Source organism: Pseudonaja textilis, chromosome 3, assembly GCF_049901715.1.
Source record: "Pseudonaja textilis isolate UNSWEBS1 chromosome 3, rPseTex1.2, whole genome shotgun sequence".
NCBI lineage: Eukaryota > Metazoa > Chordata > Lepidosauria > Squamata > Elapidae > Pseudonaja > Pseudonaja textilis.
The window spans coordinates 86,573,770-86,589,783 of NC_141992.1; the positions used below are offsets into that span (position 1 = coordinate 86,573,770).

The 16,014-nt window shown below is 38.9% G+C and overlaps 1 protein-coding gene across 2 annotated transcripts; it reads right to left on the reverse strand.

Annotated features, from left to right (window-relative positions):
• On the reverse strand, positions 1–16,011 carry HENMT1 (HEN methyltransferase 1). 2 transcript variants are annotated; one of them, XM_026700131.2, is made up of 7 exons: positions 15,861–16,011; positions 12,865–12,989; positions 10,702–10,814; positions 9,770–9,904; positions 8,736–8,915; positions 7,055–7,229; positions 1–1,059 (listed from the first exon to the last, which is right to left on the reverse strand). In XM_026700131.2, exons 2-7 carry the CDS (start codon positions 12,979–12,981, stop codon positions 628–630), a joined length of 1,152 nt encoding a protein of 383 aa, XP_026555916.1. In that variant the 5' UTR covers positions 12,982–12,989; positions 15,861–16,011; the 3' UTR covers positions 1–627. The 2 variants fall into 2 exon arrangements, with proteins under 2 accessions (XP_026555916.1, XP_087786424.1); XM_087930298.1 differs by having other exon boundaries at positions 15,577–15,996.
• Positions 16,012–16,014: the final 3 nt, after the last annotated feature.

The following is a 16,014-nucleotide window of genomic DNA, read 5'->3' on the forward strand; positions in this document are numbered from 1 at the left end:
TACATGATTACAGGAGGTTTATTTAGTTAAGTACTCAATGTTTACCATACTTCAGTGTATTACTAGCAAATACTTCATTTTATCTAGTATATACTAATGATCTTTTGTACAGCAATCTCTATATTTTACTACAAAACTCCTTAAATTTTATTTTTTGCAGTATTAAAATTAGGAATATCAATTTTTAAACTTGTTTCAATCACCTTTTTTAGCTTTGTGATTAGACTGACATCTTTTCATTCAAACTTATTCAGAGTTATATAGTAAAACACATGGATGAGTAAACTGCACTCTCACTGTACTTCCAATTATTTGAAAAGTTGTATTGCTTACTTGAGTTTGAATGTTTTATTTTTTGTTACATTTTTAAGGAAGGGTTCCTTCACCCTTAAGTATTACCTAGTATAATATTACCTCATCCACTTTGTGGGCAACAGCCCCTTGGTAACAAGCCACTTTCCTCAGGTGAAAAACAAAACCAAGTGCCACTCTTGGAGACTAAGAAGTTACTCAACCATCTATAATCCAATGTCACATCTGATTATAGTATTTAAGTCCAATTTTAAACCAGCAATTACTAGTATTTCAATTATGAGACTATTCTGTTCATGACAGGAACTGTTCTTTTTAATTCTGATCACCATCCTGTTGTTCATCTTCATGGTCCATCTCAATCATCACTGCAGAACCATCATGGCTTAGTGTAATTTTGCCACTTACAAGCTTACTGAGTTTTTCAAATGTACCACAAAGTTGATTGACTTTGGAAAAAGAAAATATTTTTGCAAGAGGTACATAGATAACATTTCCCTTAGCCATTGGCTGCATAATTTTACTATCAGCTTCAGAGAAAGGAAAATCATCCAAATACATCTGGAAAGTAGATTGCTGAAATTGGTATTTTGTTCCAATGAGAGTCTCACAGTGCTTTTTATATTCAGATTTTCTATAGTCCAGGTATTTCCTTGCAATTATCTCTGCTGCTCGAAAAACTTCATTGACCACTGCATTCTGCAAATACTTTTCATCTTTAAGGCTTGGATATATGACTTTGAAAACCTTTCTCAAGAAAAAACAACATTCAAGGCACTTATATAGCACATTAAATGATTTAAAAGCTTTTACATATTTAGCTATTATAAACTATAATATTCAACATTAAACTTTATGGCAAGTTTACAATACTTCAGAATCAAGTTATAAACAACTAATTCTTTATAGTTTTCTGTGTAGATGCCCTTCCCACTTTAGTACACAATAGGTACAGCTCCTTCCCGAGAGGTCTTCAACTGATGGAAAAACATCAAAGAGTACAAAGTGTCTTTCTTTTTTAGTGTCTACTTGCCATGGGCCACAATTTAGCTTCAGAACCTCACTGTCAGCCTTCAAGATCTTCTACTATTGCTTTGCATCTTTTGGCTGCCATAAGTAATGGGGGGAGGATGGGGTAAAGTCTGGGAAGCGAGCTGGAGGTGTTACATTCTAGTGTTGTATAAAATGAGGAGGGGGGAGTATAAATTCTTGCTTAGGTTTCTATTTCTCGCTTAGCTTTCTTTTCTCTGCACAGCTGCAAACCTTTATCAAAATATGCCAAGGTCAACAGACAGAGGCCTCATCACCACCTGAAGATGTCCACATGATCATATTCACAACTTTTAATTGGAAGAATCATTTGAACTATTGGGGGTGGGAACATTTCCATCACTTTGTATATGTGATTTGCGCGCCTAATTCCTCAGATTCAGAATTCTATTGTTGCTACCACTTCATTTTCAGTAAAAGATATCTTTTCTCTAATCTAAAGAGTCTAAGTATTTCTTTCTTGAATTTTGAATGGAGCACTACCTGACATTCTGAATCTCATTCTACCAGCCCACCCGGAGAAAATATCCAGTATCTTCCGAAGGGATCTGAACATCATGTCATCTCCAACTAGTGACCAGGAAGACCTGGGTGCCATTGGAGGGCAAGATTCCTTGCTATTACCGGAGGTACGGGAAGCTGAATTGTTAGCGGAGCTCAATCTGAAAGAGAACCCAGCTGTGAAGCCCAGATGGTCATTGGGAGTTGGCTGGAAGGATCCGGAGGAGGCCCCCCCCCCGAATCACCACCACCCGCCAGTGTGGAAGAGAGGAGCCATGGCAAGAGAGGGAAGAGATCTTTTACTGGACAAAGCCAGGCAACTCCTCAATGAGGCATTTGGACAACCTCACGCTGCACAAAGGTATGAGAAGGGGGAGCAGCCCCAGCCAGAAGAAGCCGAGCAGCCCCCACCCCCATAAACCTGAGCCAGCGCCACAGCCAGCAGCAGCCCCGGGGCCCCCAGCAGGAGGTGAAATTCCTAGAAGGCGTAGAACTCCCAAGTTGCCCCCGTTAGAAGTAAAATATGGGGGAAATCCCAAAGACTTGGGGTTTTTCCTAGCACAAGTTTGGAGCTATATGGAAGGATACAGGGAGGAATTCTCCTCAAAAGCAGCCGAAGTGAGATGTGTTACCAGGGCTCTGGAGGGAATAGCTGCAGAGTGGATGGTGACTTTGCATAATGATAACGCCCCCCAGCTGCTGAATTATAACCTGTTCATGACTGCGCTGCGGGCGAGATTTGAGGACCCACTGGCGGAGCAAAAGGCCAGGATCAGGATGAAGACCATAAATCAGGGGCGGAGATCAGTGGCCGATTACACCCAGGAGTTTAGACAACTGGTGTGTCATATCCGAGGCTGGTCCCAGGGAGCCCTGATAGAAGCGTTTAAAGATGGATTAAATGAAGACGTATACCAGAGATGCATTGCCAGAAGGGACCCCAATGACTTGCAGATGTGGTACTTGCTGGCAGAAGAGGTGGAAATTGATCTAACCCGAAGCAGACGCCGGGGGGGGCTCTGGGTGGAGCAAGCCTTCCCTCCCACGTCCTCAAGAGGCCCCCAAGCCCCAGAAGGGAGGGGTGGCGGTAAGACCCAAACCCACTGCCTGCTTCCAATTTGGGAAGGAAGGTCACCGGGCTGCGGACTGCAGGGCCAAGTTGGAACCAAAGGGGGCGCCAAAAGGAGGGAGGAAGCCTGAAAAACCCCCAGCGAAGCCTCGTGAAACTGTGCTAAAGACGAGGGAGGTTGTAGAGGTCGCCCCTCCGGAAGGAGAGGAGCTGGGACCTCCTACCTCCTCTGAAGAGAGTGAATCCAGCTCGGAAGACGACTTCCTGGTAAGTCCAAACAAGGGCCCTATGACCATTCCAGTGAAATTGAGGGTACCCACATCAGGGGCTGAAGGGGAGATGCTAGCCTTGCTAGACTCTGGGTGCACAAGGTGTGTAATCAACACGAAGGTAGTAGAGGAAATGGGCTTAAGACTAAAGCCTTTAAAAACGCCCATAGCCTTTTGCCAATTGGATGGATCAGTGGCGGGGGGCTGCCCTGCACGCTTCATAATGAAACCCAGAGAAATGACCATGGGAGAGCATAAAGAAACCCTGTGTTTTATTGTGGCCCCTGGGATGGAGCAACCGCTAATACTGGGATTACCATGGCTCCAGAAGTGGAACGCCCACGTTAACTGGAGGAAGGGGTCGTTGCGCATATGTACCAACCAGCGACCAGAAAGGGAGGGGCGATCTCAGCCGAAGCTTCAGAATCCGGTTGAGTTAGCCTCCACAGGTACCGAGAACTTGAAGTGGGAGGAGAAAATTCTGAAGGAATATTGGGATTTAAATGAAGTGTTCGGTGAAAAGGCCTTGGATGAGCTCCCCCCTTATCGGTCAACAGATTGTAGTATTCAAATTTTACCTGGGGTGAAGCTCCCGAAACCAAAGTTACATTCGATGACACCACGGGAATTAGAAGAGCCGAGATCGTTTATCGATAAAAATTTGGAACATGGTTTCATCCAACCCACTAGACCCCTGGTAGTGGCCCCAGTGCTGTTCCATGAAAAGAAAGATGGCTCCGAGCACTTGTTGGTGGACTATAGAAATTTGAAGGCTATTTCCGTGGAAAACGTATACCCCCTTCCCCTGATGAAGGACATGCTGGCCCACCTGGCCAAGGGAAAGATTTTCACGAAGCTGGACTTGAGAGAAGCGTACTACCGAGTTCGAATTAAGGAAGGAGATGAGTGGAAGACCACTTTCAACTGCCCGATGGGTTGCTTCCAATTCAACGTTCTCCCATTTGGCCTACAGGGGCCCCCAGCCGTATTCATGCAGATGATCGATCAGGTGTTACATGAACATTTATACAAGGGGGTTTTGGTTTACCTTGATGACATCCTCATCTACACGGAAACCTGGGATGAACATGTGAAACTAGTGCGGTCAGTTCTACAGAAACTGCAAGCTGCTAAGTTGTATGCTAAACTGTTCAAATGTGAGTTCCATCAAGAGAAAATTGACTATTTGGGGTAACGCATCTCGCATGAGGGCATAGAAATGGATCCAGGGAAGGTGCGCGCCGTGTTGGAATGGGGGCCCCCACACACCAGAAAACAGCTTCAAAGTTTCCTGGGATTCGCCAATTTTTACGGGCAATTTATCCCGGCTTTTGCTAAGATAGCAATGCCTATCACAAATCTCTTAAAAACTAAAGGGGAGGCGAAGCCAGGACCTAGCAAGCCATTGGAGTGGTCTATGGACTGCCAAGCAGCCTTTGAAAAGCTGAAACGACGGTTTGCTGCAGAACCAGTGCTAAAGCACCCGGACATGGATGCTCTTTCATGATCCAAGCCGACGTGAGTGATGTGGCCGTTGGAGCGGTATTACTTCAAATCAATGAGAAAGGGACTTTACAACCCTGTGCCTATACCTCCCATAAACTATCTGAAACCGAAAGAAGGTGGGCCGTCTGGGAAAAAGAATCTTTTTTGCTGGGCTCTATTGACTTGGAGACATTTCTTGGAAGGAGTGAAACACCCATTTCGAAGAAACTTGGTCCTAAATATGTGGGTCCTTTCACAATTGAATGGATTGTAAATCCTGTGACAGTCCAACTGAAATTACCAAAAACTCTTCAACGAATCCACCCGGTCTTCCATGTTAGTTTGTTAAAACCAGAACATACTTCTGGTTTAAGACGGACCCAAACTGATCCTCCTATACCATTGCTGATCGAAGGTGAACAACATTTTGAAGTTAAAGAAATTCTGGACTCTCGCAAATGGAGGGGTCGGCTCCAATATCTCGTAGCTTGGAAACACTTCCCTTCTTCCCAAGCTGAGTGGGTCAATGAAAAAGATGTTAGAGCCCCTAAGCTGATCAAAGCCTTTTGTACAAAGTATCCTGATAAACCCTAGAAATGTATCCATTTTATTTACCTGATTATTAATTAGTATCTTTTATATTTCTTTTTCTCTTGTAGGACTGTCTTTTTTCTAGGAGGGCCAAATGTCAGCCTTCAAGATCTTCTACTATTGCTTTGCATCTTTTGGCTGCCATAAGTAACGGGGGGAGGAAGGGGTAAAGTCTGGGAAGCGAATTGGAGGTGTTACATTCTAGTGTTGTATAAAATGGGGGGGGGGGGAGTATAAATTCTTGCTTAGGTTTCTATTTCTCGACATTGTTCCATTTGAGCCTGTGAATCAAGGGTCTTCAAGCTTGGCAAGGTTAAGACTTATGGACTTCAACTCCTAGAATCCCTGAGCTAACATGACTGGAAAAGAAATTCTGGGAGTTGAAGTCCACAAGTCTTAAAGCTGTCAAGTTTGAAGACCCCTGCTGTAGATTGTCAGCCTCAAGAATCATCAAGCCATGATTCATCTGAGGCTGATCCACCACAGACATCTCTTGATCAGTTGGAGCAGTCAGATGATGGCTATAACCCCCAATCCTCAGCAACAAACTTACACATCAATGCTACTCAATGAGGCGCCTCACTAAGCAAAGGGCCAGATCGAAATAACTGATGACAACTGCCTGCAGATAGATTTATGTAATCACTTTGCCTTCAGCCTTCATTGGGATCAATCATTCAGAATTTCAGCTCATGACTCTTGTTCCTGTGTTTCCTTACTCTTGAATCCTTATTCCAATTGCCATTTGGCGATTGAACTATTTTCTTTAAAAATGTCATATAGATTGAAATTCCTGACTTAGTCACAAATTACTTGTGATGACAAATGAGAAACCACCTGATCTGGCAGGAGGCCTTTGATGCTGTTTGGGAGCTCACAACACGGGGTTCTGAATCAAAACCTCACATAAGGGCATACAGATCAAACTGATCTATGCCAGAAGAAATTACATCTTTGAACAGAAATAATAAATGCAATTCAGTAGGATTATGTTGATTACAGTAGTTTGCTACATGTGTTCTAGTTCCAGTTATCACTCTTTAGTTTTGCAAGGGCAGTGAACTTTCCAGTAACTCTAATATTCCCTATGTATGCATCAACAGGTGCTAGCAGCTCTATTGCATAGAGTGGTTTCTGAAACTGATGATGAAATATCAAACACAGTCCATTGCACAAGGCAAAATCAGTAGCAGAAGCCTGGAAAAATCATAAAATTGGGAGCCAGCTCACATTTACAATTATTGCAAAGGCCTGCAGTCTTGCGATTATTATTTTTGATCTTCTGAGTTGGCTCCAGATATGCAAAATCAATGGGGGAAGCCAGATTCACTTAACAATCACGATTTACTGAACAACCATGGGGATTTGCTTGTAAAATCAGGTGCATCATGTGTTGCCTCACTTAATGACTCTGCTAATTAATTTTCCAGTCCCAATTTTGGTCATAATTTGAGGACTATCTGTCTTGGTAGTAATCTCATTACATCCAAATTTTTTGGTTTAAATTATCTAAGAATAATGGGAGTTCTTAAACTCCAGTTGACATATCTGAAAGACTTTCCATAGTCTCGCTTTCTCGAGACATATTTATTTGGAAGACAACCTGAAATCAATTGAACTTCTTTTCCAGTAGATATTTTAACATTTACAGCTACCCTGATCTAAAGTGTGTTTGATATAAAGAGGCAGAAGCCCAGTATTTTGATTGTTATATGTTTCAAAATAGTTCCTTCAAATGAAAATTGTCTGATCTTACAAAAGAAAAAGAACTACCTACAGTTTTATAAATTCTTCTCTGACATTCTTCAAATCTTTCAGGCTCGATATTTCTTAGGTTTTTTCTTATAAACACTCCAATTTGTGTACAAAATCCAACATCCTTCCCGTGAGGTGATGCTCCTACTCCAGTAAACTCTACTGTGTAATCATATCGAGCAGCAACATCCACAGCCCTAAATTTATGAGGAAAGAAAAGTTAAGAAGTTTAAAGGGGTTTATTCTAACAAACAAGCACGTCACACATTCCAACCTTCTATGTCTACTCTAAATATCTTAACTACAGCTAGACAGTAAAAACACAGCCCAATACAACAAATAATTTTATTCACTTAGCGTCACAACAATATATGGTCATGCTTATGAAAACAGGTCAAGAAAGAAAGAAGAGTAAGGTTTATTGGTGGGAAGGGCACTCTGTTTCTCCTTTTCCATTATCACTGCAATGGAAATGTACCTGATTTAGCAGTGAGGTGGACAACAGTGACTACTAGAAATAAAGTTACCATTTTACCATGTTTTCTACATGCAAAGCCAGTAATCAAAAAATTGTCTCCCCAGTTTTGCAGTGTCTCTTTTTGGATTTGTTTGTTCATTTTTTTTTACAATATATTTGGAAGCAAATAAGGCTGACGTTAACAACTCTTAATTCTGTAATCTCAAAACAAGAAAGGAAGCAACTTCCAGAAAGTGGCTATCTCTTCTTCATACTATTAAACATGCAGCAAATGGCTCAAACCTCTCAGTGAACAGGCTTTCACAGATAAGAATTTTGGTATGTTGAATCTAGGAGCTATGACGAAGCAGTAATTCGTGACCCATGAGACAGTAATTTAATTTTATGAGAAAAGTTAAGATGTTAAATTTCACTTTTGTACATGCCTTTTAAAATCTTGGTTTCCACAAATATATAGAATGGATGGGATTGACCTGTTATATCATTTTCTACTTACTTTCCAATCATTGGAGTTATTGTTAAATCAACTAGATATGTTAACCCTAAATACAAAATGCTATCACTCCTGTGGTGTTTGTTTTTTAACTGTTGCCATTTCAAAAATGGCAGTAAAATATGAGATTGGTCTGATCTGATTTGCATTATTTCCTGCTTCATTTCTACTTCCAATTCAAAGTACTGGTGTTAACATACAACGTGTTAACTGCATTATCTTGTGAGAATAAATTATTTGAAGATTTTTATTCCCACATATTTCTACTCATATATTGTCATCTTTAGGGAAGGCAGCATTTCCCAACTGTAGTGAAACACTAAGTATCTTACTATTTCTCTGTTTAGCACTAGGCAACGACTTTCTATTTCTCCCAAGCCTTTTACTATAATAGTTCAATATTTAATATTAATGTATTGCAAAACACCATTTAATGATTTTGGTTGCTGTTAGGCTTTCATGGTTTGTATTTATAGTAGTACTGTTTTAATGTCCTTTTTCATGGCTGATTTTAAAGTAGTGCAAGGCTGGGAAAACCTGGGAAAAGAGTAGCATATACATTTTTAAAATAACATAAAAGCAAGGAAGAAAAGATAATCTCCATATATTCAGAATTATAGTAACTATTAAAAGCAATGGTTTGTTTTGTTGCATTTTAGTTTTACATTAAAATATCCATCTTTGTTCTTTATTCTTTCACCACACAATCTATACAAGATTGAAGGAACTTACCAGTTCTGAAATTGTGTTCGATTCCATTCAAATTTATGATCTGGATGTCTAAATGATACTGTTGGAAGTAAATAATTGAATTCTGAGTTTGGTGTGCTAATTATGATCATGGCTGGAGACATGAAACCAAATACTACTTCTGGAAATTTCTCAAGCTCTTTTGCCTCTAGGTGTTCTATTCTGTAAGTACAAAGTTGTAAAAAAGATCTTTTTACTTTTCAGATCAAGTAAATATGTTTACTTTAACAATATTCCAGGACTTCAATGCAATTGTTATAATGAATTGATGCAGAGAACAGAATTGATCACCAATATTCAAATTTTTTGATATAGATGGAAAATCAATGGCACAGGAGCAAAACAAGAGTAGGAGAGATAGAATCACTGTCCTGCTTGTCCTGAATTACAAATTAACTTTAATATACTGCACTGCCAGTATAAAAATTGTGCTTTTATACTTCTTTACTTCCAGATCATATTTGCATTGTTCTATAGTCTAAGAAACTGAAAAACTAAGAAAAGACATTCCTTATTTATGAGACTTTGCTAAGAACCAGGAAATAGAAATTTATAAATATCCTAGATAACCCATGATCCTCTGGATCATTCTTTCAGAGATATTTCCTCACCAATTTCCTTAATGCCTTCAAACAATGATAAAACTTCTAATATTCTACCTTCACTGGGAAAGGCAGGATACATTCAAAGATGTAGCTAAAAACAACCCATATTGAACTGCATAACACAATCAAACATCAGCACAGGAAATGGTTTATGATATTTTGCATTAGGTCAATAAGCTGTATTATTATAATTTGGATGTCATAAAAGGTTTTATAAAATTTCTTTCACAAGAGCCATGGGTCCCAGATTTTGGATGCATACTGTAAGTTAGTCCATCTGAGGTGCCTTGGATCAAAGAGTGTAAGAACAAGAATTTTAGTAGTATATATAAAGAAAATTGTGTTTTTAGTCATCTGAGTTTGCTTTTTAAACATTCATCAACTAATATGAAATATCAAAGTAATACCCACAGTTCAATGCAGGTTACCATATCAAAGCCCAGCATACAAGGATCTTTGTGAGCAACTGAACCCTGAAGAAGGGTGACTGTCAGCTGTCTTTCACTTGGCTGAAGATAGTCACTAGGAAGGGGAGACAGCGAATACCTGGAAGCAAATAAATTGCACAGAATGAAAGTATTGTTTTTGTCTATTCATCTCCCTTTTCATCTTGCATGTCCTGTAAATCAGGAATGTATAATTCAGCTTCCATCATTCAACATGAAAGAAGACTATAAATAAAAAATACTTTTAATATTTTAATATTCTCCCCCATCCAGTACATTGTAGGTACAATCTGAATAATGTCTGGCTGATTTATGAATGACATGGATACTGTTTCTTTGGATACCAACAGATCTCCTTGGTCTATTGCCATATTTTTGTGACATATGTTGGACTACTATTAAATAAAATATTATTAATTTGTGGACACTGAATAGATTTCTTTCATACAACATTATTTTTTGAACTACTGTCCATTTAATTATTTTCCTGAGAGGAATGAAAATGATAGTAAGTTTTCCTTACTCATTAAAAATAGCAAAACAAGTGCAAAAATGGTATTATCAGGAAAGAAAAATATTTAAATAATACTTTTTGATTAATTGTGCTAGAGATCTTTATAGCAATGAAATGCATAGCAGATTGTATATGTGAGAAAGATCATAAACGAACAACCATATTCTTTGTTCCCTCAACTCAAAAATGTTATAATCAACTCTCAATTAGACACTTACCTATCATATCAATATTTTTAAAGAACATTTCAGAAATGGAAAATATAACTCTTTTCTTAGCAGAGAGTGACAGAGAGAGGGAAAGAAGGTAGGTAGGTAGGTAGGTTAGTTGGTTTGGAGCACAAAACATTGTTTTCCCCAAAATAACTTACACATTCAACTTACAGGTTTTCTTTCATCACCTCTTCATTCATATCTAGCCCAACAAGTTCTTCAATACAATTGCAGAATTTCAGCATCCAGAGTAGTCTACAATCAGCACATCCCAAGTCTGCCACCTGTTAATTTGAAATTAATATAATTCCTAATATCACACATAAGACTTGTTCGATACTGTTTTCTTATGTAATGAAAATGAATGCTGATTTAATGCTAGGCTTGATTAAGTTAATTATATGGTGACAGAGGACTGTGATCTACAGCATTGGGAAAAAATGCTGTAACATTTTTAAGTGGACAATATCCTCACTACTTATATTTATAAAGAAATCATATGCAAAAATCACCATGCATATATTAGCAAAATCCATCAAACATGCACACATATACAACTCTTAAAAATGAATCTTGCTTACCTAAAACCAGATTAAATATTTCTAATTTGAAAGGTTCACACATCCCACTAAGCAATTATTATTTTAACCCAATAACCAAGTAACCCTTACTATGCCATGAACCTATAATGTTGTTTGTTTTTAATTTAGCAAGCTGTGCAACTGTAGCTTTCCTGTGAATTCTAAATCCATAGTTTATGGCTTTGCAGGTTATGAATGGATTCAGCTGTGGCTTTTCAATACACTATGATCAGGCCAACAACAGCTTACTTGTGACTTCAGATTATATTATTTAACCACTAGTTTAGTGTACTTTATTGTCATTGCACCTCGTACAACGAAACCAAACACCATCTTCAGTGCACATCATGACCATGACCATGAAAATAAACACAAACACATATCCTTCACCCTTCACACGTTGAACTGGAAACCCCCGACACCACACCAACATTGCACTATACAGCAGAATTCAAAAGAGCTACTGCCCTGGGATAGAAGCTGTTTTTCAGCCTATTTGTACTTGTTTTTATTATTCTGTACCGTCTGCCAGATGGTAATAATTCAAAAAAAGGGTTCCCAGGATGATGGATCTTTGAGAATGTTTTGAACTTTCTTAAGGCAGCAGGAGTTATAAAGCTCTTCCAAAGAGGGGAGAGGGCAACCAATGATCTTTTGGGCAATGACATTAACCTTCTGGACTGCTTTCCTATCTGCCACTGTGCAATTGGCAAACCATACAGAGGTACAGTATGTTAAAATGCTCTCTATGCTCAGTCTCCATTGATAAGCAAGGGCTGGATGTCTGATCTGTTCCTTCTATAATCCACTATATGTTCCTTGGTCTTATTGGTGTTGAGGACCAAGTTACTGTCTCCACACCACAAAAGCAACCGGTCTACCTCATCTTGGTGGGCAGACTCATCCCCCCTGGAGATAAGTCCCACCACTGTTGTATCATCTGCAAATTTAGCAATAGTATTACTAGCATGAGTGGGAATGCAGTCATGCACATAAAGTGTATAGAGTAAGGGACTCAACACGCAACCCTGTGGTATATCAGTGTTAAGAATAAGGGCTGAAGAGGTATGATTACGTAATCTGACCCTCTGTGAGCAGCCAGACAGGAAATCCATAATCCAAAGGCAGATTGAATTAGAAAAACCAAGGTCCAGAAGTCCACTACTCTTTATTTTTCTGATTTGAGTAAGGGTCTACTGTTTTCTTGAAATGCTTTTTCACAGCATCTACTTGAATAATAACCATAATATTTAAAATGTACACCCCTCAGTGCTGTGGTTCCCAATCTGTGCACTGAGATGCCTTGGAGAACCATAACAAGATATTTTTACTAAACAGAACTGTCTAATTGTTCTGGGGTACTTGCACTGCACAGTTTGGGAACTGCTAGAGCAGATGTGTCAAACTTGTGTCATCATGGTGGTGTCATATGACATATCAGGACTTTTTTCCCCTTCACGAAACTGGGCGGGGGCGTGGCCAGCGCATGACACATCCAGACCTAATTTGACAGTCCTGTGCTAGAGGTTCCATGAAATAAGAAAGTTTGGAAATCTAATACAATTTATACTATTCGTGACAAATACATAAATACTCCCTACATTAGTTGTTTGGAGTCTTCCTATTGTATTACAATCCCTAATTCAATTTTTTTCAACTGTATTTTATCACAGCAAAGTAATAACTTTAAGGATTAGAGTTCTAGTGCAGTTAGCCATACTGAAAAAAATTGTACTAGGAAACACATACTAACCTTTTTAGGTTTATGCTTATCCACCAACTGCTTAATAAAATGGTAACGTTGCTTATACAATGGTGGTGTAAATGTAATAATCTTCACAAGGTCATCTTTTTTCACTGTTATATCCATATTCAAAACTAAGAACAAAAAATATTATTATTTAAATTCTATACAGGTAGTCTCCAAATTTTAACAGTTCGTTTAGTGACAGTTAACAATGGCCCTGAAAAAAGTGACTTGACTGTTTTTCACACTTACGACCACTGAGCATCCCCATGGTCATGTGCATCCCCATGGTCATGTGATCAAAATTCAGATGCTTGGCAACTGAGTTGTGTTTATGATGGTTGCAGCAACCCAGGGTACTGTGATCACCTTTTATGACCTTCTGACAAGCAAAGTCAATGGGGAAGCCAGATTCATATAACAATCGTATTACTAACAACTGCAGGGATTTATTATGACAATTATGACAAGAAAGGTCATATAATGGGGCAAAATTCACTTAACAAATGTCTTAACTTAGCAACAGAAATTTTGAGTTCAATTTTCATCATTAGTTGAGGAATGCCTGTAGTCTCAGAAATTCCTGTGCAAATTGAGATCCAAGTATATTTCATGGCTATATAAATTACCTGCATACATATATACAAATATGGGAATCTGCTTTCTTTTGATTGTCATTATGGTTATCTAAATTTCTTTCACATTCCTTTTTCCTATGGAATTAACCTTAAACTCTTATTTATGTATGTCATAAAATAATTCAATTGACACTGAACTTCTTTGGAGGTTTTTAACAAGATGGGATCACTGAGTTTCATTTTCTGTATCTAGTTAGGCCTTTTTTTCTCACACAGAACAAAAGAAAGCCTTCCTCTTCATCGTATCCTCTTTAAAACAATTGTGAATTGAAATAAAAACAAAGCAAGCCTAGGTTTTGGATACTTTTCCTTTTTTAATTACTTTATTAATGATCTGCTATATGAACTAAATGAACTGTATTTCTTTCCACCCTCTATATGAGAAAATATTTTACTTTAGCCTTATGCAGATGATATGGTTTTGTTTACTTAAGCTGAAATAGTCGATTATAGAATAGCAGATAATTTTGATAAATCTAAAGTGACTGTGTTTAAAGATGAAATGCTATACAGTAATATAGCCAAAATAAAATTGAACAAAATTCCTCAAATCACTATCTTGGAATGTTCAGTGTTTAGGTCAGTTGAATTCTAATGTAAAAGCACTAAACCTAAAGACTTTGGATTTTTGATCTCAAAGGTAGGAGTGGTGTCCCCTGCAACAGAACCTGGGACTTATATACAGTCTCCGTTGTGGCTTCTGCCGCTCCCAAGGCATCCTTCAATTTCTTCACTGAGACACCTTCCACTTAATGACTTGCAAGTTTAGAGTTAATAATCAGGAGTGTTATATTTTTCAGTATCTTTTTGTTATTTCCTCATTCTCTGTAAATAACTCTTGATTCTAAAATGTGGCATGGTTACAATAGATTTATCCTTTCATCTCTGTAGGCTAATCTCCAGACCTATCTCATCTACTTGCCACCTAGGTCTCCTCTTTTTTCTATTTTATATCTCCTTCTATTTTCCCCCCCTCTTATCAAAGAAATGAATTCATCCAAGCTGTGTAACCATTCCCCCTTTCTCATGCACTGGGATTTTATCTATAATCACAAGGAAGACGTGAATGTGACTATCTTTTTCTAATCTGAACTGTTAAGTACAAACCATTTAATTTGATCCAGTCCAAGGCAACTGGATCCATTTTATATCACTCTCTCAATAATCAATTTCTCCTCTTGATGGCTATAAATACTAATCTACTGTGTGGTCAAGTGCAGCAAATTTTCTAGTTTTTTCCAATTATTTCTACAGATGGAAAATAATCAAGGAGAGAAGCAACCTAGAACTAAGGATAAATTTCCTAACAGGGAGAACAATTAATTGGAAGAAGGCTTGCCTTCAGAAGTAGTGGATGCTCCAACATTTAAGGTTTTTAAGAAGAGACCTGACATTTGCTTGAAATGGTATATAAGGATTCCTGCTTGAGCAGGGGGGCTGGAATAGATGCCCCCCCAAGATCCCTTCCAACTCTGCTATTCTATGTTCTATGAGATTTTAACACGAGTGGTAGGTCAAAAAGTAGCAAATGCAAAGGTTGAAGAGATTTTAGTGCTTCACAAGTGACAAGGCACACCATGAGCCCGATTCCAGATATCTTTTATCATTCTACTCCAGGGGTCCCCAAAGTTGGCAAGTTGAGGACTTTAACGCCTAGAATTCTCCAGCCAGCTGTTGGCTGGAGAATTCTGGGAGTTAAAGTCCACAAGTCTTAAAAGTTGCCAAGTTTGGGGACTTCTGTTCTAGTCCCAAAGGTAATTTTTTTAAGAGGTAGCTGGTCTTTTGTTTTTTCTTTGAAGATGTTTCACTTCTCATCCAAGAAGCTCTGAGCCGAAGAAGCTTCTTGGATGAGAAGCGAAACACCTTCAAAGAAAAACCAGAAAATCCAGTTGCCTCTTGGAAAAAGCATTTTTGGGACAACCCTGACCTGAATGAGAATCTCCATAGACTTTTATCATTCTAGTTTTCAAAACCTGTATGCCTTTTTTTTTTTAAGGAATCTTTTTATATCATTTTTTTTAAAAAAACCTTATCAGTCAAATGCGTTTAACACCTTACTTAAAGGCGCTCAAATAAATACCCGCGTTTTTGCACACACCACCTAAGCCTTGCACTACCAATTTAACAGTTCACAATTGCGGTGTTGGAGGTGCTTGACAAGACAGAAGAACATCGATAGTCCGAGCTGAGTTTACAACAACGCCCTCGGCTACCATACGGTCAGCCTCATTGCAATTCCTGCAAGCAATGTCCTGCAAACACAGTCACAGGATACGTAGCCTTCTCAATTAATCCAATGGCATCCTATAATTACGACGCGAAACGCTAGGCTTTGCAATATGCGGGCGGTTGGGCCCAGCTCACCCTACGAAACAGCCTAAGCACACTTCAGCCTCGCGCGCTCTCCGAGCCCAACCGAAGAGACACCGCGTGCTGCTGCTGCTGCTCCTCCACGGGTTTTCCGAGCCGCCCTCGGAGTCGGCCCAACCACCTCCTCTTCATAGCCCCGCCTCCCACG

What these genes read in the sequence shown, in the direction of transcription:
- HENMT1 (XM_026700131.2), bottom strand. Translation starts at nt 12,981, where the DNA reads ATGGATATAACAGTGAAAAAAGATGACCTTGTGAAGATTATTACATTT. An exon ending in GAGGTGATGAAAGAAAACCT is followed by an intron (nt 9,905 to 10,701) that starts GTAAGTTGAATG and finishes ATTTGCTTCCAG; the next exon opens with GTATTCGCTGTCTCCCCTTC. An exon ending in AGAGAAGAATTTATAAAACT is followed by an intron (nt 1,060 to 7,054) that starts GTAGGTAGTTCT and finishes TTCTTGAGAAAG; the next exon opens with GTTTTCAAAGTCATATATCC.